At 43.5% G+C, this 27,653-nt stretch overlaps 1 protein-coding gene across 3 annotated transcripts in view; it reads right to left on the reverse strand.

Annotated features, from left to right (window-relative positions):
• Nucleotides 1–7,805: 7,805 nt before the first annotated feature.
• trpm7 (transient receptor potential cation channel, subfamily M, member 7) overlaps nucleotides 7,806–27,653 on the reverse strand; it is an 86,963-nt gene continuing 67,115 nt past the window's right edge. For 2 of the 3 annotated variants that reach the window (XM_065012092.1, XM_065012090.1), the window contains exons 27-41: nucleotides 24,527–24,621; nucleotides 24,044–24,140; nucleotides 23,829–23,908; nucleotides 20,137–20,174; nucleotides 19,125–19,156; nucleotides 18,941–18,988; nucleotides 18,045–18,089; nucleotides 17,836–17,901; nucleotides 16,864–17,012; nucleotides 16,585–16,719; nucleotides 13,205–13,287; nucleotides 12,845–13,050; nucleotides 9,439–9,490; nucleotides 9,169–9,275; nucleotides 7,806–8,974 (exon numbers count right to left, since the gene is read on the reverse strand). In XM_065012092.1, the coding sequence (XP_064868164.1) occupies nucleotides 8,871–8,974; nucleotides 9,169–9,275; nucleotides 9,439–9,490; nucleotides 12,845–13,050; nucleotides 13,205–13,287; nucleotides 16,585–16,719; nucleotides 16,864–17,012; nucleotides 17,836–17,901; nucleotides 18,045–18,089; nucleotides 18,941–18,988; nucleotides 19,125–19,156; nucleotides 20,137–20,174; nucleotides 23,829–23,908; nucleotides 24,044–24,140; nucleotides 24,527–24,621 (1,337 nt within the window). In that variant the 3' untranslated portion in view covers nucleotides 7,806–8,870. The remainder of the gene's footprint in view (nucleotides 8,975–9,168; nucleotides 9,276–9,438; nucleotides 9,491–12,844; nucleotides 13,051–13,204; nucleotides 13,288–16,584; nucleotides 16,720–16,863; nucleotides 17,013–17,835; nucleotides 17,902–18,044; nucleotides 18,090–18,940; nucleotides 18,989–19,124; nucleotides 19,157–20,136; nucleotides 20,175–23,828; nucleotides 23,909–24,043; nucleotides 24,141–24,526; nucleotides 24,622–27,653) is intronic. The other variant, XM_065012091.1, reaches the window with a different exon arrangement.

Raw genomic sequence — 27,653 nt, forward strand, 5'->3', positions numbered from 1 at the left:
ATGAGAAAAAAAATCCAGAAAATCACATTGTAGGATTTTTAATTAATTTATTTGCAAATTATGGTGGAAAATAAGTATTTAGTCACCTACAAACAAGCAAGATTTCTGGCTCTCACAGACCTATAACTTCTTCTTTAAGAGGCTCCTCTGTCCTCCACTCGTTACCTGTATTAATGGCACCTGTTTGAACTTGTTATCAGTATAAAAGACACCTGTCCACAACCTCAAACAGTCACACTCCAAACTCCACTATGGCCAAGACCAAAGAGCTGTCAAAGGACACCAGAAACAAAATTGTAGACCTGCACCAGGCTGGGAAGACTGAATCTGCAATAGGTAAGCAGCTTGGTTTGAAGAAATCAACTGTGGGAGCAATTATTAGGAAATGGAAGACATACAAGACCACTGATAATCTCCCTTGATCTGGGGCTCCACGCAAGATCTCACCCCGTGGGGTCAAAATGATCACAAGAACGGTGAGCAAAAATCCCAGAACCACCTAGTGAATGACCTGCAGAGAGCTGGGACCAAAGTAACAAAGCCTACCATCAGTAACACACTATGCCGCTAGGGACTCAAATCCTGCAGTGCCAGACGTGTCCCCCTGCTTAAGCAAGTACATGTCCAGGCCCGTCTGAAGTTTGCTAGAAAGCATTTGGATGATCCAGAAGAAGATAGGGAGAATGTCATATGGTCATATGAAACCAAAATATTACTTTTTGGTAAAAACTCAACTCATTGTGTTTGGAGGACAAAGAATGCTGAGTTGCATCCAAAGAACACCATACCTACTGTGAAGCATGGGGGTGGAAACATCATGCTTTGGGGCTGTTTTTCTGCAAAGGGACCAGGAAGACTGATCCGTGTAAAGGAAAGAATGAATGGGGCCATGTATCGTGAGATTTTGAGTGAAAACCTCCTTCCATCAGCAAGGGCATTGAAGATGAAACGTGGCTGGGTCTTTCAGCATGACAATGATCCCAAACACACCACCCGGGCAACGAAGGAGTGGCTTCGTAAGAAGCATTTCAAGGTCCTGGAGTGGCCTAGCCAGTCTCCAGATCTCAACCCCATAGAAAATCTTTGGAGGGAGTTGAAAGTCCGTGTTGCCCGGCAACAGCCCCAAAACATCACTGCTCTAGAGGAGATCTGCATGGAGGAATGGGACAAAATACCAGCAACAGTGTGTGAAAACCTTGTGAAGACTTACAGAAAACGTTTGACCTCTGTCATTGCCAACAAAGGGTATATAACAAAGTATTGAGATAAACTTTTGTTATTGACCAAATACTTATTTTCCACCATCATTTGCAAATAAATTCATTAAAAATCCTACAGTGTGATTTTCTGGAGAAAAAAAAATCTCATTTTTCTGTCATAGTTGAAGTGTACCTAATGATGAAAATTACAGGACACTCTCATATTTTTAAGTGGGAGAACTTGCACAATTGGTGGCTGACTAAATACTTTTTTGCCCCACTGAATGTGTGTTCGTAATGTTGGTTTTGGTTTTAAATATACTTAAGTATCAAAATAAATTTAATTGCTATAATGTACTTAAGTATCAAAATAATTTTAAATTCCTTATATTAAACAAACAGCACACTCAACACTCGGACATAATTTACAAACAAAGCATTTGTGTTTAGTGAGTCCGCCAGATCAGATGAAGTAGGGATGAACAGGGATTTTTTTATCTTGCGTGAATTTGACCAGTTTCCTGTCCTGCCTGCTAAGCATTAAAAAAGTGATAATGTATGGGGTAAAAAGTAAATTATTTTCTTTAGGAATGTAGTGAAGTAAAAGAAGTCAAAAATAGAAATAGTAAAGAAGTACAGATACCCCAAATAAACAATTTAAGTAAACATAATTTAAAGTACTACTTAAGTACTTTACACCACTGCTGGCACTGTTGTCACTGTGTAATAGCAGTAGGATGTTGATTTGTGTATAGAGCAGATATATCCCTCTCTGATCATTCAGAACCTGGTGGGATAGAGAGAGAAAGGAGAAAAAGAGTGAAAGATTGGTAGATGAGGATCTGGACAGGAAGTCTGCAGTAGATTGGTGCTCTGATCTCAGGCGGTATGAGATTGTATCTGTCCGTGGTGCACGCACTACTGTCACCTGGTAGGCCAGTCTGTGATGCTGCTGGAGTGTGTGGATGTTACCTGGTAAAGTGCAGTGTGTGTGTGTGTGTGTGTGTGTGTGCCCTGCTCCCCTATAACCTTCCCAACACACACTCTATACCAACGGATTGATTTCATTTATTTGATCATTTAAAAATACAAGTACAACTGCAGAGATCTATATTAAGTAGAATATAAATCTAAATGCTAGTCTAAATAATATCCCTGTCTGTATCATGAAAGAAAAACATAGGAATAACATAACAGTATAAACCAGACAGGATGAGAGTATTTTCCTTAAATCACAGACCGTTGAAATTACTCTAGGGGCTCCCTGGTGTCGCAGTGGTCTAAGGTACTGCATCTCAGTGCAAGAGGCGTCACTACAGACCCTGGTTAGATTCCAGGCTGTATCACAGCCGGCCGTGATTGGGAGTCCCATAGGGCGGCGCACAATTGGTCCAGCATCGTCCAGGTTTAGCCGTCATTGTCAATAAGAATTGGTTCTTAACTGACGTGCCTTGTTTTATTTAACTAACTCTAGTCTCCATGTTCACATCCCTAGTTTCAATGTGAACAATCATTAATAGAATCAGGTCAGTACTCGGGATCTTATAAAACACTGTCCTCCCCCTCTCTCCTTTCCACCTCTTGCTCTCCACTCATCTACTGGAGCAGGGTGTCCCGAACTAGGTCCTGCCCCCCCCCCCCCCCCTCCCTTGGGAGCACGTTTTGATGTTTGCATTAGCACGACACAGCTGATTCAAATAACCAACTCATCAACAAGCTTTGATGATTTGAATCAGCTGTGTAGTGCTAGTGTTACGCCCCTGAAAAAGGGGAGAAATAATCACGAGAGTGATACGGTCTTATTTCCTCAATAACTTTTAGTGCAAAAAGAAAAGACTGCGATTTCTCCGGGAACTTGGGTGGAGACCAGAGCAATCGATCTTAGGCTCATAGGTTAAGAGCATTTAGTAGCTCACAGATGAACATTTTTTCCCTTCTGTTAGGCACCACAAAATAAAGTAATCAATATAACGTTTACACATTCCTCTCACAATTCGTACCCTTTGTACGCTTGACAGATTTGAACTTTAACACAATTATATGAATTATCAATCTCTATCAACTAATACTGAATGCATGATCATTTTAACCTTAGATGTTTTAAGATCCTCACATACTATGAACTTACTAATACTTTTTAATATATAACAGGCTATGAGTATTTCCTTTAACCTGTCACACTAGGGAAACAAAAAACGTTCACTCAGGGGTGTCCCCAGAATTGAGAAATTAACATAATCTACTGAGGTATTGATCAAATCTAATGGATGGACCATCAGAGTGTAGTTGACGTCCGATGAGATCTGTAATGTCGTTCTGTGTGTGAAGCACAGCTGTGAGGTCACTATCTGACAGGGTAACTTCAAGCTGTGTGTGTGTGCCCGGTGGTTCCCGTCACATCAGGAACGTTCCGCTTGATGGCAGATGCTAGGTCCTGATAGACTCGTACCCTCATATACTACTGCAGACCACAACACAAACACACCGTAAACACACACACAGGCTGCACGTGGCATGTCATATCTAGAACTTTACACTGGACAATAGAAATGGAGAGGGTAGTTAAAATGTTGGTAAATGTTAGACTGATGATGTAAATAATGAGTTTCTCTAACTGGAAAATCATGTCATAGTTTTGCTTTTGTCTGCAAACTCTCTCTTTAAATCAATAACCTGAGCCAATACCAACACATTCAGACAGTTTGTTCACTGTCTCACTGCTGTTTTCTTTGGTATAACAACAGATCTCCTAATAACATTTTAGAGTAGACATTAACATATGTAGTACAACGTTAAACAATAACCACCCAATATGCTATGTGGACTTCCACAGACATGTTTCTTCTCTGTGTGTGTGTGAGTGAGTGAGTGAGTGAGTGAGAGAGAGAGAGAGCAATGCGAAAGAGATGTGAGAGCAGGTGGGCACTGTCACAGATAAGCTGCGTGAATCTCCCTCTATCCACCTGTTCACCTGTTACCTGAAGGACATGGTTAGATGGGGCCAGAGATAGAGGGGTAGAAAGGGTCAGATTCTAGAATATTCTCCAATATGCTGGAGGACATCACAGAACAGATGTATTACAGTTTAAAGTGCATTTGACAGAGGCTAATAGAGTGGATATAATGAAGAATCAATCAGCTCTAAGTTACATAGAATCCAGTTTTGGTAAAAATGTAGTAAAACTCCAGATGGCAGAGTGGTAATTCCCTTTCCCACATCACAACTGCATTAAATTCCCCTCTTGGCTGAAGTGTGATCTCTATCACAAGTTTGATAATAAACTGTCCTCTTTATACAGCCATATAAAACCTAAAACTAAAGACTTTGTACCTCTACAATTATATAACACACAGAGGAATAACATTTTGGGGGATAGAATCCAGTCTCGGCCTACACACAAAATCAGATAAGATCAAATAAAATCCCTTGACCGCTATAAAGGCCATGGCAGTATATCTATTGCATCATCACATCCGGTAAGAAAGAAAGTGAAAGAGGCAAAGTGAAGATGGGAGAGATTTCCTGACACAACATCCAATAATAACACAACAACACCAGTAAATGTCCAACAGCATTATTGTAAATGTCCAACAGCATTATTGTAAATGTCCAACAGCATTATTGTAAATGTCCAACAGCATTATTGTAAATGTCCAACAGCACCCTCCCAACACACAAACTCAATACTAATTGATTCCTAGAATTTATTTGATCATTTAAAAATACACGTACAGCCTATACAACTGCAGAGGTCTACATTGAGCACAATATTTCTAAAATGTAAAACTAAATGCTAGTCATATCTTGGTCTGTATAAGGAAAGAAAAACAGACAAGGAATAACACAAGACATGACAGTATGACACAGGATGAGAGTATTTCCCTCAGATCACAGAGTTGAAATGACTGTAAACTTCATCATGTTCACATTCCTAGTTTCATTTGTGAACAATCATTAATAGAATCAGATCAGGACCCAGGATCTTAAAAAAACACTCTCCTTCTCTCAATAACCACTCATCTATTGGAGAAAACACTTATTATCCTTCTTCTTCACTTTCTCCACCTTTCCTCCACGGCTCACCTCCTTCACCATCGCCACCATCTGGTCAGACAGTAGAGCACATGTTACAGAGAGAGCATGTAGGAGATAAATCAAATGAAGGTATATTTGTCATATTATATGCACAGGATACACGTGGTGTATACTATACTGTACAATGAAATGCTTAAAGAAATAGTATGACTTGACTGGGATTGGATCCCATTTATCCATGCTCCCTAATTTAACACTTCTGAACTACTGTTCAGGTTCAGATACTGTGGCTTTACCTCAGACGATACATGAAGATACATTGTGAGTATGGTGTTACCTGGTGTTTAGAACAGGAGTAACACCCACCTCCTTGGTGTCTGGGAATCCTCCTGCCTCCAGTTTAGAGTAGGCCAGTTTACCATTCACTGTTACCTCAAAACTGGCTGTGGGACAAACCATGATCAGTTAGAATATAACATAATAATCTACTGAGGTATTGATCAAATCTAATGGATGGACCACCAGAGTGTAGTTGACGTCCGATGAGATCTGTAACGTCATTCTGTGTGTAAAGCACAGCTGTGAGGTCACTATCTGACAGGGTAACTTCAAGCTGTGTGTGTGTGTGTGTGTGTGTGTGTGTGTGTGTGTGTGTGTGTGTGTGTGTGTGTGTGTGTGTGTGTGTGTGTGTGTGTGTGTGTGTGTGTGTGTGTGTGTGTGTGTGTGTGTGTGTGTGTGTGTGTGTGTGTGTGTGTGTGTGTGTGTGTGTGTGTGTGTGTGTGTGTGTGTGTGTGAGACACGTACAGCGCCGCCCCGTGGTTCCCGTCACCGTCACATCAGGAACGTTCCGCTTGATGGCAGATGCTAGGTCCTGATAGCGAGACTCGTACCCTCATCCACTACTGCAGACCACAATCACACCGTTACACACACACCGTAAACACACAGGCTGCATATGGCATGGCATATCTAGAACTTTACACTGGACAATAGAAATGGAGAGGGTAGTTGGACTGATGATGTAAATAATGAGTTTCTCTAACTGGAAAATCATGTCAATGTTTTGTTTTTGTCTGCAAACTCTCTCTTTAAATCAATAACCTGAGCCAATACCAACACATTCAGACAGTTTGTTCACTGTCTCACTGTTGTTTTCTTTGGTATAACAACACATCTCCTAATAACATTTTAGAGTAGACATTAACAGATGTAGTACAACGTTAAACAATAACTTACCAATATTCTATGTGGACTTCCACCGACATGATTCTTCTCTCCTGGTAGTTTCTCCTCTCTGGGACGTGTTTTTGTGTGTGAGAGCAATGGGAAAGAGACTAAGTGAGAGCAGGTGAGCGTTGTTACGAACAAGGTGAGTGTTGTTACGAACAAGGTGAGTAAACGGCAGATTCACTGGCCCCAATATAACCACGCCCTTCAGGTAACAAGTAGACTGGTTTATCAAGCCTAGACAGGAAGTGGTTAAAAGAATCTGCTATTCGACCAACAGACTTTCAATATACTGTACTCTGCTCTCTCTATTGGCCGAAGATCAAAAATAATTTTGGCTATTTTCACAGAAATTTGCGAACTACAAATTCATAAGATATAAAAACAACAAATATATGGAAGCCTACTATCACTAATAACTACTACTGCTAACTTATTACTACTACTGCGGCCTAGATTCAATCAGAGCATTAACCAGCGACAGCAGACACCTGCATAGTGGATGACTTGGTGGTGGAACTGCGTTTGGAGCTGTTAAATCGGTGAGCAGCTGCTCTGGCATCTTCATGAAGCCACACCTGCCCCCATTCGCTTTAGAAGTTCAGAGCGCGAAAATGTAGGCTGTATAGAAATAACTACGTTCAAATGTAAAAATCATTCAATGAAATAAGGGTTTTATTATCCTAATCGAGATGGAGATTACATCTCCCATTCCAGTGTTGGACCTTAACTCCGTGCAGCCAAGGCAATGTCCAGTTCAGGTATAATGCCAGGAGCCACTGGTGGATTTGACAGCTCTGACGCAGCTCTGTGGATGTAAAATGGACATATTACTGTCCATACTGTAACGACCCTGGGTTTATAAGCGCGGAAATCGACTCTGCCGCACGAGCATGCTTTTGCGGCACAGTCGATAGCGCGCCGGACCTCGGGCTAGAAGGTCGAGGGTTCAAGGCCTGCTCCCTGCTGTTTCATTACAATACTCTTATTTTACACAATGTTGCTTTCCACTGGACTTTGTATGTGACAACGCCAAGAAGGGTTTCATCACTGTTGATCGATGTTCCCAAACTGCTAAAGATGTAGGTGGAGATGAGGTTTGTGAAAAGGATGAAATATGCAGAGTTCCCATCCAGACCTAACTGTAGGGTAAAGGTGTCGGACAGACGAGTAACTGATGTAGAACTGTTGGCTATTGGGTTCTTTATCAGCAGGCTCGTCAACAGGTGTGTGAGAGAATGTTTCTCTCTGTGGGCGTCTGTCTGCCAGCAGCTGCAGTCTTACTGAAGAATGTGGGAGCCTCATCCCCACCAGACAGTATCAGCATCATACTGTACAAGGAATGGGACACAACTGTCATTTTATTAGTTTAAAATGTTATACAGTAGAACATGTATAGAGTAATAGACCCTTACACGCCCCTGAATAAAACAGCATCTGCTTCTGCTCAGTAGCAGATATAAGTATCTATAAGATACACTAGATTGGTATTTGCGTGATGACAAAGAAATAACAATAATAGTACCAGCATTGTAACACTTAAAAACTATCAGAAATAATCAGTGGACACATTTCAGAAGAGTTCAACACAATTAGTACATATATGTACTGTAAAAGTTGCATTGCAATCTGCCCATATTTTACAAGATTTTCAAATTCATGTGTCTTCTCATTAAATATGAACCACTAATTCCATAATAATACATGTATTTTACATTTATAAAAAAGTATCTGGTGACATTCTGTATAAAGTGTTGCAAATTGTATCTCAGCAGGTTGACCCTTACAGTCCTGCACTACAGACAGACAATGCACTTTAGTTTATACAAGGCAACTTTTCATAGTTCAGAATAAGTACTGTCTCTTTATGCAATGATATTGTACCTGTTGATAGCCATTTATGTTTATATAGATATATACACACACACACACACACTCATAACATATAAACTTGTAGTAAAAAAACATCTTTAAAAAGTTTTGTTCCCCATTTACACATTTTTTGAATAATCATGTTGGTTGTTGATTGGCATTGGTTGGACAGATACAAAAGTAACACAGTTCTGCATGCATACATGGGTCTCCATGGAAACACAGGCGTGGCTCTTCCAGTTGATTGGATGAGATGGGTCATGGCTAGACCCACCTTATCCAGCTTTTGTCAAATTAATGTAAAACGTTTTTTTTTGTTTTTTTGCTAACCCTAAATCTTTTCCTAACATTAACATCATTCTCCTAACCTGCTGCATTAAGTCCTCCCAACCTGCTACCAAATCTGATGCTAATTTGACAAAAGCTGGATCCCTTCTAGCCATGAGGTGTGCACACTAGTTTTTCCTTTGTCCTCTCTGGCATTGGCCAATAGAATAACAGCACCGGCCTCTTCTCTCTGGCTGTGTCCTATAGGATCAGAGCATGAGCCTCATTGAATGGCGGGTCCCGCTTCCGGGGTCGTGTGATTCGTCCTGAGGCAGCATCAGTTTGTCCGGCGTGTACTCGTTCCGCTTCAGATCTTAACAGACACAGGAAGAGGAGAGAGATGAGGCAGACAGCCAGGCATCCATCTACTACATAAAGCTGAAATAACAATGTCACTACTACATTGTCCTAGAGCCTTATATTAGCAGAAGATAAGCTCACCTCGTCTCCATAGTAATGGACACACTCGGATACAAACGGTAAACAAACAGAGAGAGAATTCCCTACCGGGAAGTTTGAGTTTCCTGCAGCAAGAGTTGCAGTGGTGTTTGGCCCGGAAGTTTCTGATGGCGTCGTCTCCCAGGTTGGCAGGACCAAATATCATGTCATATGACCTACAGATTAGTCAAGAGAACATTATTAATTATGTGAGCATTCTAAAGGTCCAAATATTGTGTTGTATGATCTATGGATTAAAATAGAATGTGAGTGTTAAAGATTTTACAACAAAGTGAAACATGATTTTTGAATGTGAGAACAGAAAACAGGTTTACACACCCCTTCTCTCCACTCTTTATGACAGACGGATCAGTCAGAATCTCCCCCACTCCTAAAAACACAAATATAGCAGTTACTAATGGGAGGGACTTGTATTTACAGGATTTTGACCAGCCATGCACAACTCTCCCCTGGTGTTCTCATATGTCCAGTCACTGAAGGGTCAGGGGTTAAAAGTTAGGGGTTGGAGGTCAGAAGTTAGGGGTCAGTATTACCTTGCAGGTCCAGCACTAACAGCTCTCCCTGAGTGTACTCATATGTCCAGTCACTGAAGCGTAGGGTTGCATATTTTGGGAAATTTCAGGTGGAAACTTTCCGTGGGAATTAATGGGAATATATGCAAATTAATATTAATAACATTTAAATGTAGATGTTTTTGCATTGGATATATTTACCATATCATATGGAGACAGAAACATCTTACATTGACATAATTGCTAATTATTAAATGCTTCCAATAGAAAAACAAACAATTTAGTTACAAATTGAACTTTAATTAAATAAGTTGACTCTTCACATGGGATGATTTCACTGAACAAAAACATTTTCAACATACATCTGTAAAATTATAGTGTAGAAACTAAAGCTTTGGTTGTCTTCCCCTCAGGCTTCCATGTCTTCTCCCTGGACCTCCTCAATGTCCACCTCTTGAACATCAGACTCTGAGACCTCATCTTCACTGTCACTTTCCAACCTTGTTGAGGATGGCTCGTTGTCAGGCTCAAAAAGCCTAAAATTTGCCACATACAGCCACTAATTTTTCAACCCTTGTATTGGTCAGCCTTGGTGCTTGCGTGCTTTGGTATGCGTGTTCCCAAACAAGGACCAGTTGTGCTCTGAGGCGACTGGTGTTGGTGGGATTTGAAGGATAATGGAGGCAACAGGGGAAAGGGGCTCAGATCCACAAAGTCCCTTCCACCAGGTGGCTGATGAGATATGTTGGCACGACGGCCATATTGCATCTCCATCCCAAAGTCCCTTCCACCAGGTGGCTGAGATATGTTGGCACGACGGCCATATTGTATCACCATCCCAAAGTCCCTTCCACCAGGTGGCTGATGAGATATGTTGGCACGACGGCCATATTGCATCTCCATCCCAAAATCCCTTCCACCAGGTGGCTGATGAGATATGTTGGCACGACGGCCATATTGTATCTCCATCCCAAAGTCCCTTCCACCAGGTGGCTGATGAGATATCTCCATCCCAAAATCCCTTCCACCAGGTGGCTGATGAGATATGTTGGCACGACGGCCATATTGCATCTCCATCCCAAAGTCCTTGCTTGTCAGTGTACTTCGCCGACTGCCAAGAACCTTGCCCTCATCCAGGCCAAGGTGGCGAGACACAGTAGTGATGATACCATAGGCCTTGTTGATCTCTGCACCAGACAGGATGCTCTTGCCAGCATACTTGGGGTCCAACATGTATGCTGCGGCGTGTTTGGGCATCAGGCAGGAGTCTTCATGCTTTTTGATGGACTTCAGAACTGCATTTTTTCTGCTTGGAGCAACAGTGAAGTGGGCAGGGCAGTACGGATTTCTCCTCTTACATCTGCAAGCAGAGTCTGAACATCAGACAGGATGGCATTGTCTCCCTCAATCCGTGCAATGGCTACTGCTATAGGTTTCAGGAGTTTCAGGCTGCTTACCACTCTCTCCCAAAATACATCGTCCAGGAAGATGCTCTTGATGGGGCTGTCCATATCGACAGACTGTGATATGGCCATTTCTTGGAGACTCCTTCCCCTCTAGGAGACTGTCAAACATGATGACAACACCACCCCAGTGGGTGTTGCTGGGCAGCTTCAATGTGGTGCTCTTATTCTTCTCACTTTGCTTGGTGAGGTAGATTGCTGCTATAACTTGATGACCCTTCACATACCTAACCATTTCCTTGGCTTTCTTGTCAAGTGTATCCATTGTTTTCAGTGCCATGATGTCCATGAGGAGCAGATTCAGCCAATGGGTGTGGTGTGAGGGTAGGACTCCTCCACTTTAGACCAAGCAGCCTTCATGTTAGCAGCATTGTCGGTCACCAGTGCAAATACCTTCTGTGGTCCAAGGTCATTGATGACTGCCTTCAGCTCATCTGCAATGTAGAGACCGGTATGCATGTTGTCCCTTGTGTCTGTGCTCTTGTAGAATACTAGTTGAGGGGTGGAGATGTAGTTAATTATTCAACCACCCATCAGAGATGATTGCAATACAGTCTGCTTTCTCTATGATTTGCTTGACCTTCACTTGAACTCTGCACCCAGCAAATTAGATAAAGCATGTCTGGCTGGAGGGGTGTATGCTAGGTGAAGAACATTCAGAAATCTCTTCCAATACACATTGACTGTGAGCATCAGAGGTGAACCAGTAGCATACACAGCTCGAGCAAGTCATTCATCAGCATTTCTCTGACTACGTTCATCCATTGAGTCAAAAAAACGTCTGATTCCAGGAGGACCATGAGCTGTTGCTATCGATAAGGTGTCTGATTCATCTTTTTCACCTTGAATAGAAGTAGAGGGACTTTTGTCAGAGGTTGCTTGTTGTGAGCGCTGAGGGAACTTTATGCACTTGGCCAGATGATTCTGTATCTTTGTTGCATTCTTCACATATGATTTGGCACAGTATTTGCAAATGTACACAGCTTTTCCTACTACATTAGCTGCAGTGTAATGTCTCCACACATCAGATAGATGTGGCATTTTCCTGTAAAGATTAGAAAAAATTAGTAAAAAAATAACAAATACAATTCCATGTACAGATAAATAGTTAAGCAGTTAGATTAAACAACTCCTTTGTAAGACAAATGTTTTAAAAGGAAACATGTATGGAAACAGGTGAATTAACACTCCTCAGTTAACAGGCACAAGCAAGCTAAAACCCACATGGTAGCAAAATTAACTAGCAGAAATTGTTAACAAGTTAGAAATGATTTAAAACACTTTGCTGTAGGCTACTATTTACTAGTTAACAAAAATCACGTATGTCATAAAATATATTCACCCCACCCAGTATTGTAATCAAAACTCACCAGTAAGCATGTAGTCCTTGGCTCAGACAGTGTAGTAGTGTGGGCTCAATAGCATCTCATTAGTGTGCAAGATGAGAATCAGCTGTACATGTGACGGAAGAATGCACTGTGCATGCAGAGGGTTGCAATTCCATTGAATTGGGGATATTTTAAACAAAATATGCCACAAGACCTAGAATTGCCTTATGTGTAGTATCCCACAAAAAGGTTCACTGTTATAAGCTAACTTTTTTTGATGAATTTAAGCAAAATACCCAGGCTTAACCTCCCATGGAAAATGTCCGAAAAAATTCTGGAAATTTACTGGAAAGTTTCAGACCCTTTGCAACCCTACTGAAGGATCAGGGGTTAAAGGTTAGGGGTTGAATGTCAGTATTACCTTGTAGGTCCAGCACTAACAGCTCTCCCCGGGTATACTCGTATGTCCAGTGGCTGAAGGCCAGCATGGTCTCCTCCAGAAGGTTGGTTGGGACAATCTCGTCCCCATTGTTATTGTTAAACTTCCTGAACTCTCCAGTAATACACTCCTCTATAGCGAACCATTGGCCTGCTGAGTGACAGTACAACAGAAACACCTCCAGAAACCTACAGAGAGAGAGGTAGGCACTGTGTCTTTCATGTTGAAATGTTGACATGTTGAAATTCATGTTTCAAATGTCAAAAGACAAACATTTTTAAATGAATAGCAGCTGAATACAAGCAGCTAAATGAGAAGTGTGGCTCTGGTGTGTTAGTTTACCTGGGAGAGTAAGGGATTGTCTTGGGCCTCATTTGGTTGAAGGCAAATGTCAGTTTCTGAGCAGCTCTCTGCTGTTGAATTTCCTGTCAAGAGAGATGATACCAGTCTATGAGGTATTTCCACATTGAATAGCCTTGAATAAACCAGAGGAAGGAAGGATAGAGAAGGAAGGAAGGATGAATAGAGTGGTGGAAATGATAATATATTAAAAAGGAAAACTAAACATAGTTGTCCTGCTATGGTGTGTCATTATGAAGAGTGTGTGTACACAGAGGTGAAGCCAATGACGTACAGTTTATACAGTGCATTCAGAAATTATTCAGACCCCTTGACTTTTTCCACATTGTTACGTTACAGCCTTATTCTAAAATGGATTCAATTGTCCCCCCCTCATCAAATCTACACACAATATTCCATTATGACAAAGCAAAAAAAGTGTTTTTAGAAGTGTTTGCAAATGTATTAAAATTCTAAACTGAAATATAACATTTACATAAGTATTCAGACACTTTACTCAGTACTTTGTTGAAGCACCTTTGGCAGCGATTACAGCCTTGAGTCTTCTTGGGTATGACACTACAATCTTGGCACACCTGTATTTGGGGAGTTTCTCCCATTCTTCTCGGCAGATCCTCTCAAGCTCTGTCAGGTTGGACAGGGAGCGTCACTGCACAGCTATTTTCAGGTCTCTCCAGAGATGTTCGATCAGATTAAAGTCCGGGCTCTGGCTGGGCCACTCAAGGACATTCAGAGACTTATCCCAAAGTCACTCCTGCGTTGTCTTGGCTGTGTGCTTAGGGTCGATGTCCTGTTGGAAGGTGAACCTTCGCCACAGACTTTATTCCTGAGCGCTCTGGAGCAGGTTTTCTCATCAAGGATCTCTTTGCACTTTGCTCCATTCATCTTTCCCTCGATTCTGACTAGTCTCCCAGTCCCTGCCGCAGAAAAACATCCCCACGGCATGATGCTGCCAGGTTTCCTCCAGGTTTCCTTACTGAGAAGTGACCTCCGTCTGGCCACTCTACCATAAAGACCTGATTGGTGGAGCGCTGCAGACATGTTTGTCCTTCTGGAAGGTTCTCCCATCTCCACAGAGGAACTCTAGAGCTCTGTCAGAGTGACCATCAGGTTCTTGGTCACCTCCCTGACCAAGGCCTTTCTCCCCCAGATTGCTCAGTTTGGCCACTGTGTTCTTGGGGACCTTCAATGCTGCAGGAATGTTTTGGTACCCTTCCACAGATCTGTGCCTCGACACAATCCTGTCTCGGAGCTCTACTGACAATTCCTTCGACCTCATGACTTGGTTTTTGTGCTGACATGCACTGTCAACTGTGGGACCTTCCATAGTGTGTGCCTTTCCAAATCATGTCCAATCAATTGAATTTACCACAGGTGGACTCCAATAAAGTTGTAGAAGCATCAAGGATGATCAATGGAAACAGGATGTACCTGAGCTCAATTTCGAGCCTCATAGCAAAGGGTCTGAATACTTATGTAAATAAGGTGTCTGTTTTACATTTTTAATACATTTCGCAAAAAATTCTAAAAAACTGTTTTCAATATGTCATTATGGGGTATTGTGTAGAGATTGATGAGGAAAAATAATAATTTTATCAATTTGAAAATAAAGTTTTAGAAAAAGTCAAGGGGTCTGAATGTAACCTTTTAAATCCACTTCAATCAGTGTAGACAAAATGGAGGAGACATGTTAAAACAGGATTTTTAAGCCTTGAGACAATTGAGACATGGACTGTGTATGTGTGCCATTCAGAGGGTGAATGGGCAAGACAAAAGATTTAAGTGGGGGGGAGACTCAATATTAGGAAGGTGTTCTTAATGTTTTGTACCCTGAGTGTAATATATATATATACACACATATATACACACATACATATATACACATATATATATATATACACACACACACAGTCATGGCCAAAAGTTGAGAATGACACAAATATTAATTTTCAAAGTCTGCTGCCTCAGTTTGTATGATGGCAATTTGCATTTTCTCCAGAATGTTATGAAGAGCGATCAGATGAATTGCAAATAATTGCCACAAAAGGACCAGCTGACACCATGTCAGTGATTCTCTCGTTAACACAGGTGTGAGTGTTGACGAGGACAAGGCTGGAGATCACTCTGTCATGTTGATAGAGTTCGAATAACAGACTGGAAGCTTCAAAAGGAGGGTGGTGCTTGGAATCATTGTTCTTCCTCTGTCAATCATGGTTACCTGCAAGAAAACACGTGCCGTCATCATTGCTTTGCACAAAAAGGGCTTCACAGGCAAGGATATTGCTGCCAGTAAGATTGCACCTAAGCATTTATCAGATCATCAAGAACTTCAAGGAGAGTGGTTCAATTGTTGTGAAGAAGGCTTCAGGGCACCCAAGAAAGTCCAGAAAGCGCCAGGACTGTCACCTGAAATGGATTCAGCTGAGGGATCAGGGCTCCACCAGTACAGAGCTTGCTCAGGAATGGCAGCAGGCAGGAGTGAGTGCATCTGCACACACAGTGAGGTGAAGACTTTTGGAGGATGGCCTGGTGTCAAGAAGGGCAGCAAAGAAGCCCTCCGGAAAAAAGCTTGCCCGGAGAAGACAAGGTGAGCGCTACCATCAGTCCTGTGTCATGCCAACAGTAAAGCATCCTGAGACCATTCATGTGTGGGGTTGCTTCTCAGCCAAGGGAGTGGGCTCACTCACAATTTTGCCTAAGAACACAGCCATGAATAAAGAATGGAACCAGCACATCCTCCGATAGCAACTTCTCCCAACCATCCAGGAACAGTTTGGTGACAATCAATACCTTTTCCAGCATGATGGAGCACCTTGCCATAAGGCAAAAGTGATAACTAAGTGGCTTGGGGAAAAAAACATTGATATTTTGGGTCCATGGCCAGGAAACTCCCCAGACCTTAATCCCATTGAGAACTTGTGGTCAATCCTCAAGAGGCGGCTGGACAAACAAAAACCCATAAATTCTGACAAACTCCAAGCATTGATTATGCAAGAATGGGCTGCAATCAGTCAGGATGTGGCCCAGAAGTTAATTGACAGGATGCCAGGGCAGATTGCAGAGATCTTGAAAAAGAAGGGTCAACACTGCAAATATTGACTCTTTGCATCAACTTAATGTAATTGTCAATAAAAGCCTTTGACACTTATGAAATGCTGGTAATTATACTTCAGTATTCCATAGTAACATCTGACAAAAATATCTAAAGACACTGAAGCAGCAAACTTTGTGAAAATTAATGTTTGTGTCATTCTCAAAACTTTTGTCCACAACTGTATATGTATATGTATATATATGTATATATGTATATATATATATCATTGGGTGAAGCGCAGTGTGTGTGAGTGTGTGTTCTCCTCTACCCTGAGACAGAGCAGCAGTACAGTGTCCTCCTTGTAGATGCTCTGCCAGGTCTGGACCACCTCTGGTAGGAAGGACTTAACAATATACAGGTGACCTGGCTTCAGAATGTCATACTCTGACCACGTACACAGCACCTAGAGTACAATACAATAGTTATAGTTTATTGTCCTCCCGAGAAATACATTATTGTACAACAATGCAACAACAACAAACCAATACTTTTTAATGTTCAGTTCCATCTCTGTTACATGTAGTGAAGACACGCACACCAACTGTACCTTGAGTGCACGTCGCAGCCCCCCTCCCATCTCCTCCTTACTGAGGAACTCTATCTTGGCACAGAGACCTTTGTGAGCCCAGGAGGACATGCTGTTGTTGATGGTGTTGGGAGAACTCTCCTCCAGACGATACACTGTTACTGGCTCACCTACAGGGAGCAGCACACACAGACAGAGAGAGAGTGTGGGTGTGTATTACATACATCATTGCAGCCACACAGGATAGATGAATAGATAGGTTCAACTGGTTTGGGTGTGTCAGGGGGAGTTGAGATATGCAAAAACACATTTCCAATTCACACCTGTTTAATAAAATAGGACAAATAAGCACCCACCAAATTCTGACTATTATTTATAGGTTAAACTGGTTTCCTTATCTCCCTTAACTGGCCATGATATGTCCCACTTTATGCCCTCATTCTAACAGACTGGGTGGGGTCACCTCGTCTGTCACCTGTCCAGCTCTCCAGGGTTGGGGTGAGACAGTTCTCTCTCATTGTTTATACATTTCTGTTTACTTCCGGAATTGACCCCAATACCGCAGTCCTTTCAACTAGACAGACTACAGCTGAGTCAGACAGTAGAACACAGTCTGTGGAAGAAATTGAAACCCCGACTCGGTGTGGTGCCTGATGAAATGGACCCAGGAGGCACTGGGGTGAAGGGGACGTGTAATACTGTATCTTACCTCTAGGGGGCACTGGGGTGAAGGGGACGTGTAATACTGTATCTTACCTCTAGGGGCACTGGGGTGAAGGGACGTGTAATACTGTATCTTACCTCTAGGGGGCACTGGGGTGAAGGGAAAGTGTAATACTGTATCTTTACCTCTAGGGGGCACTGGGGTGAAGGGGACGTGTAATACTGTATCTTACCTCTAGGGGGCACTGGGGTGAAGGGGACGTGTAATACTGTATCTTACCTCTAGGGGGCACTGGGGTGAAGGGGACGTGTAGTAATACTGTATCTTACCTCTAGGGGGCACTGGGGTGAAGGGGATGCTCTGAGACAGCCTCATCAGGTTGTTACGCTCCACAGCTACAGGGAGGGAAACACACAGAGTCAAATACACACAACATTGGCAGGAGGCTACAGTAGTCAAATGACATCCTACTCCATGTAGTGGGGAATATGGTGTGACTTGAGATTGACTACAGTATGCTTTAAGGTCCAAACCTCACCTGAGTATTGGTAGCTTTCCATTGGCTTGAAAGGGGAACCAATTGCTAAGAAAAATGTAATTGTCAGTTATTCAAATCCAATCAAATATAAAGTGTATTTGTGATATGCATGGTTACAGGAAGTGTACACAACACAACAAAATGCTTACTTGCAAGCTCTCCTCTCATGACTATTGCTAATAAAAGTACAATAAAAAATAAGCATGTAGGGAAGAGAATAAGGATGAAAAAGTAGAGGTGAAGAGGTGAATTCATTTTAGCGGTACAGGGTTAGATCACATCACAATGAGTTCGACGTAGTTAAAGGGATAGTTCACATCACAATGAGTTAGACGGAGTTAAAGGGATAGATCACATCACAATGAGTTAGACGTAGTTAAAGGGATAGTTCACATCACAATGAGTTAGACGGAGTTAAAGGGATAGATCACATCACAATGAGTTAGACGTAGTTAAAGGGATAGTTCACATCACAATGAGTTAGACGGAGTTAAAGGGATAGATCACATCACAATGAGTTAGACGGAGTTAAAGGGATAGATCACATCACAATGAGTTAGACGTAGTTAAAGGGATAGATCACATCACAATGAGTTAGACGGAGTTAAAGGGATAGATCACATCACAATGAGTTAGACGTAGTTAAAGGGATAGTTCACATCACAATGAGTTAGACGGAGTTAAAGGGATGGTTCACATCACAATGAGTTAGACGGAGTTAAAGGGATGGTTCACATCACAATGAGTTAGACGTAGTTAAAGGGATAGATCACATCACAATGAGTTAGACGTAGTTAAAGGGATAGATCACATCACAATGAGTTAGACGGAGTTAAAGGGATGGTTCACATCTCAAGGAGTTAGAAGTAGTTAAAGGGAAAGTTACAGCCACTCACAATCCTTCCTGCTCCCCAGGTGGGCGTGTCTGTAGAGGCATGATGCAGCTGAGAGGAAGGAGAGAAAATATAATTGTCAAAGAGGCGAATAGAGAGGTGAACAGCCTGTTCATCTCAGAGAAAGAAATCAGGAACTATCAAGTTACAGTAATAGTACAGAAAGCAAGTTCCAATGGACACATACCATTTATACCTGAGTCCTCCCCTGGTGCCCTGCTGAGCGAGAGAACACACAACGGACATTAACACCCACCTCAGAGATGGAGATCATTACATTTGTTGTCGTCTCTACCTTCTTGCCCTTTGTGCTGTCGTCTGAGCCCAATAATTGTTTGTACCATGTTGTGCTGCTGCCATGTTGTGTTGCTACCATGTTGTTGTAGTAATGTTGTGTTGCTACCACGCAGTGTTTCCATGTGTTGCTGTCATGCTATGTTGTTGTCTTAATTCTCTCTTTATGTAGTGCTGTGGTGTCTCTCTTGACGTGATGTTTTAAATCCCAGCCCCCGTCCCCGCAGGAGGCCTTTTGCCCCCTGGTAGGCAGTCATTGTAAATAAGAATTTGTTCTTAACTGACTTGCCTAGTTAAATAAAGGTTAAATAAATAAAAAACGTGGAAATAACCCATTTTGCATGTACATCGTCAATGAGGATTTCCATCATTTGAAAGTAGTGGGATCAACCAATGAATTATACTTGTGAGCAAACATTCCATAACTGCAGGTGGCAGTAGATCACCAACCTTGACTTTATACCTGTTCAGACAACACACTCCAAGTAGCAGTATGCACCATTTCAGTTTGTTTACCAACTCATAGAAGTAGTAGAAGAAAAAGTACTACTTCAAAATGGAGATGGCCTCAATGGCGCTGCTCTCACAGACGCTATACAGTAGAACAGTAGTAAAACACCGTTCACCTATTAACTAACACTACAGGCAACCACCCACTCCCCCTAATAGCTGTGTTGGGAATGTGATTGGAACATTGTTTCTGGTCACCATGGTAACGGTAAGCCAGGCTTGGCCCAGGGTTATGAACCAAACTGTGGGAACACTGAACTGATCAACAACCAAGAGATCTACTAGACCCACAGCTGTAAGTGAGTTCATCTACTCTACTCTTCCAGGGCTGTACGTGTAAACTGACCCCAGCTGAAAAACCAGGATGATGGTAGGAATGCATGTCAGGTACTTACAGACTGCTGGCCTGAGCTGTCTTGACCTGAGCCCTCTCCTGAGGAGAGAGGAAAACATGCCAGTTAGTCAGTCATACAGTCAGTCAGTCGTACAGTCAGTCAGTCGTACAGTCAGTCAGTCGTACAGTCAGTCAGTCGTACAGTCAGTCAGTGACTTGTAGTCAGTCAGTCAGTGACTTGTAGTCAGTCAGTCAGTCACTTGTAGTCAGTCAGTCAGTCACTTGTAGTCAGTCAGTCAGTCACTTGTAGTCAGTCAGTCAGTCAGTCAGTCAGTCAGTCAGTCACTTGTAGTCAGTCAGTCAGTCGTAGTCAGTCAGTCGTAGTCAGTCAGTCGTAGTCAGTCAGTCAGTCAGTCAGTCGTAGTCAGTCACTCAGTCAGTCAGTCAGTCAGTCACTCAGTCAGTCAGTCACTCAGTCAGTCACTCAGTCAGTCACTCAGTCAGTCAGTCAGTCACTCAGTCAGTCAGTCAGTCAGTCAGTCACTCAGTCACTCAGTCAGTCACTCAGTCTCAGTCAGTCACTCAGTCGGAGTCAGTCACTCAGTCGGAGTCAGTCACTCAGTCGGAGTCAGTCAGTCAGCCGTAGTCAGTCAGCCGTAGTCAGTCAGTCGTAGTCAGTCAGTCGTAGTCAGTCAGTCGTCAGTCAGTCGTAGTCAGTCAGTCACTCAGTCACTCAGTCACTCGTAGTCAGTCACTTAGTGTCAGTCAGTCGTAGTCAGTCACTCAGTCAGTCAGTCACTCAGTGTCAGTCACTCAGTGTCAGTCACTCAGTGTCAGTCACTCAGTGTCAGTCAGTCACTCAGTGTCAGTCAGTCACTCAGTGTCAGTCAGTCACTCAGTGTCAGTCAGTCACTCAGTCAGTCAGTCAGTCAGTCTCAGTCAGTCAGTCAGTCAGTCGGAGTCAGTCAGTCACTCAGTCAGTCAGTCTCAGTCAGTCAGTCAGTCAGTCACTCAGTCAGTCAGTCAGTCAGTCACTCGTAGTCAGTCAGTCAGTCAGTCAGTCAGTCAGTCAGTCTCAGTCAGTCAGTCAGTCTCAGTCAGTCACTCAGTCAGTCAGTCAGTCAGTCAGTCAGTCAGTCAGTCAGTGTCAGTCAGTCAGTCAGTCAGTCAGTCAGTCAGTCAGTCAGTCAGTCAGTCAGTCAGTCAGTCAGTCAGTCAGTCAGTCGTCAGTCACTCAGTCAGTCACTCAGTGTCAGTCAGTCGTAGTCAGTCAGTCAGTCAGTCAGTGTCAGTCAGTCAGTCAGTCAGTCAGTCAGTCAGTCAGTCAGTCAGTCAGTCACTCAGTGTCAGTCAGTCACTCAGTGTCAGTCAGTCAGTCAGTCAGTCAGTCAGTCAGTCAGTCAGTCAGTCAGTCAGTCAGTCAGTCAGTCAGTCAGTCAGTCAGTCAGTCAGTCAGTCAGTCAGTCAGTCGGAGTCAGTCAGTCAGTCAGTCGTAGTCAGTCAGTCAGTCAGTCAGTCAGTCAGTCAGTCAGTCAGTCAGTCTCAGTCAGTCAGTCAGTCAGTGTCAGTCAGTCAGTCGTGTCAGTCAGTCAGTCAGTCAGTCGTCACTCAGTCGTCAGTCAGTCAGTCAGTCGTCAGTCAGTCAGTCAGTCAGTCAGTCAGTCAGTCAGTCAGTCAGTCAGTCGTCAGAGTCAGTCAGTCAGTCGTCAGTCACTCAGTCAGTCAGTCAGTCAGTCAGTCAGTCAGTCAGTCAGTCAGTCAGTCAGGAGTCAGTCAGTCGTCAGTCAGTCAGTCGTCAGTCAGTCAGTCAGTCAGTCAGTCAGTCAGTCTCAGTCAGTCAGTCACACAGTCAGTCAGTCAGTCAGTCAGTCAGTCAGTCACACAGTCAGTCAGTCAGTCAGTCAGTCAGTCAGTCTCAGTCAGTCAGTCAGTCAGTCAGTCAGTCAGTCAGTCAGTCAGTCAGTCAGTCAGTCAGTCAGTCAGTCTCAGCCAGTCAGTCTCCAGTCAGTCTCAGCCAGTCAGTCAGTCTCAGTCGTCAGTCAGTCAGTCAGTCAGTCAGTCAGTCAGTCAGTCAGTCACTCAGTCAGTCAGTCAGTCACCAGTCGTAGTCACTCAGTCAGTCACTCAGTCAGTCAGTCAGTCAGTCAGTCCAGTCAGTCAGTCAGTCACTCAGTCAGTCAGTCGGAGTCAGTCAGTCAGTCAGTCGTAGTCAGTCAGTCAGTCAGTCGTAGTCAGTCAGTCAGTCTCAGTCGTAGTCAGTCAGTCACTCAGTCAGTCGTAGTCAGTCACTCAGTCAGTCAGTCAGTCAGTCAGTCAGTCGTAGTCAGTCACTCAGTGTCAGTCAGTCGGAGTCAGTCAGTCAGTCAGTCAGTCAGTCAGTCAGTCAGTCAGTCAGTCAGTCAGTCAGTCAGTCAGTCGTCAGTCAGTCAGTCAGTCGTAGTCAGCCAGTCAGTCACTCAGTCGTAGTCAGTCAGTCACTCAGTCGTAGTCAGTCAGTCACTCAGTCGTAGTCAGTCAGTCACTCAGTCGTAGTCAGTCACTCAGTCTCAGTCAGTGTCAGTCAGTCACTCAGTGTCAGTCAGTCGGAGTCAGTCAGTCAGTCAGTCAGTCGGAGTCAGTCAGTCAGTCAGTCAGTCAGTCAGTCGGAGTCAGTCAGTCAGTCAGTCAGTCGGAGTCAGTCAGTCAGTCGGAGTCAGTCAGTCAGTCAGTCAGTCGGAGTCAGTCAGTCAGTCGGAGTCAGTCAGTCGGAGTCAGTCAGTCGGAGTCAGTCAGTCAGTCAGTCACTCAGTCAGTCACTCAGTCAGTCACTCAGTCAGTCACTCAGTCAGTCACTCAGTCAGTCAGTCAGTCAGTCACTCAGTCAGTCAGTCACTCACTCAGTCAGTCACTCAGTCAGTCAGTCAGTCAGTCAGTCACTCAGTGTGTCACTCAGTGTGTCACTCAGTGTGTCACTCAGTGTGTCACTCAGTGTCAGTCAGTCACTCAGTGTCAGTCAGTCACTCAGTGTCAGTCAGTCACTCAGTGTCAGTCAGTCACTCAGTGTCAGTCAGTCACTCAGTGTCAGTCAGTCACTCAGTGTCAGTCAGTCACTCAGTGTCAGTCAGTCACTCAGTGTCAGTCAGTCACTCAGTGTCAGTCAGTCACTCAGTGTCAGTCAGTCAGTCAGTCGTAGTCAGTCAGTCGTAGTCAGTCAGTCGTAGTCAGTCAGTCAGTCGTAGTCAGTCAGTCAGTCGTAGTCAGTCAGTCAGTCGTAGTCAGTCAGTCAGTGGTAGTCAGTCAGTCAGTCGCACAGTCAGTCACACACACAGTCAGTCGCACACAGTCAGTCGCACACACAGTCAGTCGCACACACAGTCAGTCGCACACACAGTCAGTCGCACACAGTCAGTCGCACACAGTCAGTCGCACACACAGTCAGTCGCACACACAGTCAGTCGCAGTCAGTCGCACACACAGTCAGTCGCAGTCAGTCACACACACAGTCAGTCGCAGTCAGTCACACACACAGTCAGTCGCAGTCAGTCACACACACAGTCAGTCGCAGTCAGTCACACACACAGTCAGTCGCAGTCAGTCACACACACACAGTCAGTCGCAGTCAGTCACACACACAGTCAGTCACACACACAGTCGGTCACACAGTCAGTCAGTGGTTCAGTCAGTGGTACAGTCAGTCAGTGGTACAGTCAGTCAGTAGTGATTTCAGAACCTGAAGGGGTGTGAGACATCATACAGTTATGGGACAGTTCTCACCAGTAGTAGTGCAGCTCTGGGGTCTTCGTGGATGAGGATGTCTTCCGCTGACACGCCACTCCTCTCTCGCTTACTGAGAGCTGCAGACACACAACAACCAAAGACCCTTTCAGTTAGCACACATAGTATACATGTCGTGACCTCTGGCAGGTCTTGTCAGGGTTCTGCAGTGTATTCATGTGTCTAGCAGCACAGGTCTATCTTCCTGGACTTACAGGAGTCTGGATGGAGGAAGGAGGGACTCCGGTCAAACTCAGTGAAGCCAGCATATGAGTTGACCGTCCTCATATTACCTTGGCCTTCAGGATGACCCTGTAGACAGAGAGAAAGACACACTGGCATCAGTGTCTAGGAGCAACTTCCTCCTACTGGGCTCAGCTGATGAGATCTGTTTTCCTGTTTTTCACATAGTGAGGCTAAGGTTAGGATTTGTGGGGACAATATGTTTGGACAGGAAGCCATTAAGGAATTCTGGTTTGTTCTGTGGAAGTGTCTCTGTGATGTTTCATGTAAATAAACTGCTCCGCCCTGGCAGCAATATCGAACTAGAACTAACAGTAAAAAAAAAAAATGGTCATAACATTGACTAACATTCTACCAACCAACAACCACTTCCCAACCAGGAACTAAGAGCAAGTAAATAACTGCCTCAATACCTAGGAGGAGGAACACACACATAACCCCACATACTGTCTCACCTGTTCCCTGGGCTGCGTGGCTGGGCTGAGCTGTCTGGAGGAGATGTCTCTGGGGAAGGAGCGCTGCAGGTCCAGGTGCAGGTTGTCTTTATGACCTGGAGGACCGGAACACTGTTAGACAGATACAGAGACAGCATCACACCAAGGGTGGCCAACACTTGTCCTGGAAGGCTGCAGGCTTTTTTGTTGGGGTCATTTCAATTCCAATTTGATAACTTTCTGAATTAAAATGGAATTGACCCAAACCCTGATCCAGGACAGGGGTTGGCCAAACCTGGTTCTGTGCCTTAGAGAGAACATCTTAGACTTCTGGGACAGTCACTGAAAGACAAATGGACAGAGGGTAGGTGCCTCAACCTTTCCATGTGACAAACCCTTTAACCAATAGACAATTTCAGGAAAGGTTGCAAATTTCAACCAATCAATCAATCCATGGTGATACAGTCAAAACTCGGTCACGATCAACCAGAGGCCAACACCCCAACACAACAATGACATTAGACAAGACAAAAGGTTGACATAATAATTGACAGGTAGAGCAAGAAAAAGAGAGAAATCTGAAATTGAGACAACAACGACGAGTTAATTACAAATCTGATCCTAGCACCCCACAGCCCAGGCACCTCTTCTTAGGAAATGTTCCAAATCACACCCTGCTCCCTATGTCGTGCACTACTGCGTTCATAACCAAGTAGAAAGGTGGTAATTACCAGTTGGAGGCGTTCACATATTAATAAATGAATTTTTATGAATAATTCATAATGGTTATATTTCTTACATTTTAATAGTTGACGAGAGGTCCGCACGTGAGAGAAGTCGGAGCTCAGGGTTGATAGACAAGGTCCCCATTAGTAATTATGAGCTGGAGGGGCGTTCAACTGGATCTTTACCAATGACTGTATATGAATGAACAAAGCCATCTATGATGACATCACATCATTCATTCCTATGTGAAGACTAAATGGTGCATTTGAAGCAGAGGAAGTCGGTTTTAGCTTGCTAAGATGCCGTCTACATTGGGGGATTCTCAAGACATAACATGCACAGTTTGAGCTACTCCAGGAAGTGATGTTGCCGACTAGGGGAGAACGACTGCCCCATCTGAATAGCTCAAGTTGAAGGTTGTCCAGGGTACTGTAAGGAAGCAAATCAATTATCCTCAACTTATTCTGTGTGGAATTACAATAATTGTTTCTATTACACCAGATGTATGTCCTTGAATCAATTATTTAAAAACATATTATGTGTGTGATTTAAAAACAATAAATCGGTTCAAGGACATACATCTGTCTAATAGAAACAATTATTCGTACTATGATTATTTTGGATAAAAAAATATTATCACGAATATTGACCACAAAAATTGATATTTTCCCAATGACTATAATGGGGGATCCTGCAGTATCCCGATCAGCCTTAAACTGCATGGCTTCAATGAAATGGGGCAATCGTTCTCCCCTGATTTTCCCCAGTGGTAAATAGGCCTACCACCTTTCCACTTGGTTATGAACGCAGCATTCTTCCCTGTTGCTGACTAAAAGCCAATTTATGCTTGATCCGAAAATGTGGTCGGAGGCGCCGTATGGATGGTGTGACGCAATTGCAAAGCCTCCGGGGGGCACACAGAGGCCAAATTGAGTTCGTATGGATCGCCGTGCTTCTCTCAAATTTGGTAAATTCCGTATAGCTCCGCAAAGACTTGATTGGTTGATGGTAGGTGAGGGCGGGAAGTCCTGTATAAACACAAACTCACCTTCTTAACAACAGCTCTGCGCTTCTCGACGAAGCGCAAGAAGTATGAATGCCCTGAATTCTGAATAGGCCGTATTACCATAAACGCTACATGGCCAATGCAGACGTAGGATTGACCATGCAGCGCCTTTAAAGATCCCCCTTAGCCAAATCAGAGGGTCCGTAGGGAAAGTGAAGGGAACAAATTACAATAGTTGGAGGGCGGAGTTAGTTCTGAGGTGATTTTGATTCCCAGTTTAAGGCAGACTTCTGTAACCGTTTAGCTGTAATGTAAATAGCTGTTGTATATGTAGCATGTAGCATGTGCACTGTATAAGTAGCTAAGAAGAGTTGATGACTGAGTGACGAGACCAGAGCCCTATACTACAAAGAGGAGTTACCGAGGTAAGTGTGGTCAACTCGGAGTAAAATTTTGCAAGGAATCCTTCAGAACTAACCTGATCAGGGGCAGGCTAACTCGGGGCTAACTCCATTTATCCGAATGAAGCGTCTGGGCCGTGAGTTGAGGACCAATGAAATTAGATTCCCTCCCTCTCACCAGGACTACGTTGTCATCCTCTTCATTTGAGGACGACTGATTAACTATATTTTATACAATTTTAACTTTTTTTCCTATAGTAATATTAAAAATACCTATCACATTACACATTTAGTAATCACAGCATGCATTTGAAAGTTGACGCATAGTGAAACGTGTGTATGACTTTCTAAAATGATTTTATTGATAGGTAGGGAAAAAGGGACTTGTGCATTGATAAGCATTCGAAAGCACAAAGACGGCATTAACTAAACGGCACTTCTAATAGCCTATGTCACAGCATAGCCTGCTGAATTTGCAAAATAACTTTTCTTTCGTGTTGATTTCAGCCCAAAACATAAAAATGCTAACATTGTCTCAATTAAGAGTTCGGTGTTCGACTAGCCATGTGCAACATGCACGTACAGTTAACTGAAGTGACGTGGGCGATGAAACTACGATAAGCCATTCATTTCCAATGGAAGAGAAGCTAAGTGGGCGGGGGACTGTTGGGCGATGCGAGCATGGGCGAGGGACGTGAACAGGATGGGACCAAAGATGAGGAAACCGGAACTTTATGCAAATACTTTGCGATATTGCGGTGTACTTGACCAATTTAAAGCTCAGCATAGCTTCCAGTCCTTACTGGATTGGCTGTTGATACCGAGCACTACCCCTAGCACTACCTATCTTGCTAGCACCCACACGAGGGCGAAGCTAGCATGGCGAGGCGGTATACAAGTGTAGTTTAAAAAAAACAACATACAGTGCATTTCCACATAACACGATGGGGGCAATGAAACAACCTTGCTTGATATTTAATTTTCTAGCACCCACATAAGGGGAAGCTTGAGAGGC

The sequence above is a fragment of the Oncorhynchus nerka genome, linkage group LG27, assembly GCF_034236695.1.
Source record: "Oncorhynchus nerka isolate Pitt River linkage group LG27, Oner_Uvic_2.0, whole genome shotgun sequence".
In the NCBI taxonomy this organism is placed as follows: domain Eukaryota; kingdom Metazoa; phylum Chordata; class Actinopteri; order Salmoniformes; family Salmonidae; genus Oncorhynchus; species Oncorhynchus nerka.